Source organism: Artemia sp. Qi Xiang Cuo, chromosome 8 (genome assembly GCF_049724085.1).
Source record: "Artemia sp. Qi Xiang Cuo chromosome 8, ASM4972408v1, whole genome shotgun sequence".
NCBI lineage: Eukaryota > Metazoa > Arthropoda > Branchiopoda > Anostraca > Artemiidae > Artemia > Artemia sp. Qi Xiang Cuo.
The window spans coordinates 68,481,558-68,482,818 of record NC_142801.1 but is presented as its reverse complement, the minus strand read 5'-3'; the positions used below and the strand labels follow the sequence as shown (position 1 = coordinate 68,482,818).

The 1,261-nt window shown below is 38.4% G+C and overlaps 1 protein-coding gene across 1 annotated transcript in view; it reads right to left on the bottom strand.

The window, feature by feature from the left end:
* LOC148949744 (actin-interacting protein 1-like) overlaps positions 1 to 1,007 on the bottom strand; it is a 73,385-nt gene extending 72,378 nt beyond the window's left edge. Inside the window, exon 1 of the mRNA XM_089092774.1 lies at positions 915 to 1,007. Coding sequence (XP_088948900.1) covers positions 915 to 1,007 — 93 coding nt within the window. The remainder of the gene's footprint in view (positions 1 to 914) is intronic.
* Positions 1,008 to 1,261: the final 254 nt, after the last annotated feature.

Below are 1,261 nucleotides of genomic sequence, written 5' to 3'. Positions count from 1 at the left end.
AAAATTAAGCTGGATAAGATTCTTATTCTGAATAAGATTCTACAGCTGGCTGCTGTAGAATCCAAGGATAGGGATGTCGTGGAAGTGCCTGTGGCGTCACTACTGGCTAGTTTCTCCAAAACGTGTTCTGCATTGATTGGAACATCCCTGTGTATGGATAATAAGGCCCATACATTAAGCCGCTCCTAACATGAGGCACTCCTGGAAGAAGATTTCAGTCTTCTCACAGTAGAAAAGAATGCTCGCACGTAGCGATAGTGAAGGGAATTGTTGCATAAATCTTAAAAAATTGATGTAGAGTGGGGAAAATGTTCTTATCACATTCGTTAAAGCTCACTATGAAATATTTTGGTAACATGTTTCCTGAATGTATTCACATTCTCCTCTACAAAGCTAAATCAGCTTACAAGCTTCCCTTATATCTGTCTGCATCAAGATACCAGAAATTAGTTAGCGTTTTCAATATATCCTTTGGTTTTACTTCGTCGAGGGAAACACAGTGCTGAGGAAGTAGGAATTGCAGTGACTCCAGCAACTTTCTGTGACTAAGGAATCCCTGATGCAGCCGCTGCAGAAAGTAGTCCATATATGGGATAAAGACGGAAAGTCGGTAAAACGTTTTAGAATCTTCTGACGTAGTTGCTTCATTATTCCTATACGTTGATAATATAAGTTGATAATCACCTATACCCTAAAGTGCTAAACGTTCGAAACGTTGTTGTACCCTAAAGTGCTTTTATTAAAGTTTTTATGAAAAATCCTGTTCATATATCTCTGACCATTAAACAAGATAATTTTTTGATTTTTTATTTCTTAATAGAGCTCTAATAAAAATCTGAGAATAAATTAATATGTTAAAAAATATTTTACTGCAAATATAGAAGCAAAAAATTCTTATAAGTGTCATCAGTAACGAGATTTGGCATAAATTGATAAACGGGAGTTCCTCCAGAATGATCATGAATTCTTCTATCCCAAATCTCTTTTATGCAAATCCTCTCTGTCATTTCTAACGAAATGTGTATGTGTGTGTGTGTGTGTGTGTGTGTGTGTGTGTGTGTGTGTGTGTGTGTGTGTGTGTGTGTGTGTGTGTGTGTGTGTGTGTGTGTGTGTGTGTGTGTGTGTGTGTGTGTGTGTGTGTGTGTGTGTGTGTGTGTGTGTGTGTGTGTGTGTGTGTGTGTGTGTGTGTGTGTGTGTGTGTGTGTGTGTGTGTGTGTGTGTGTGTGTGTGTGTGTGTGTGTGTGTGTGTGTGTGTGTGTGT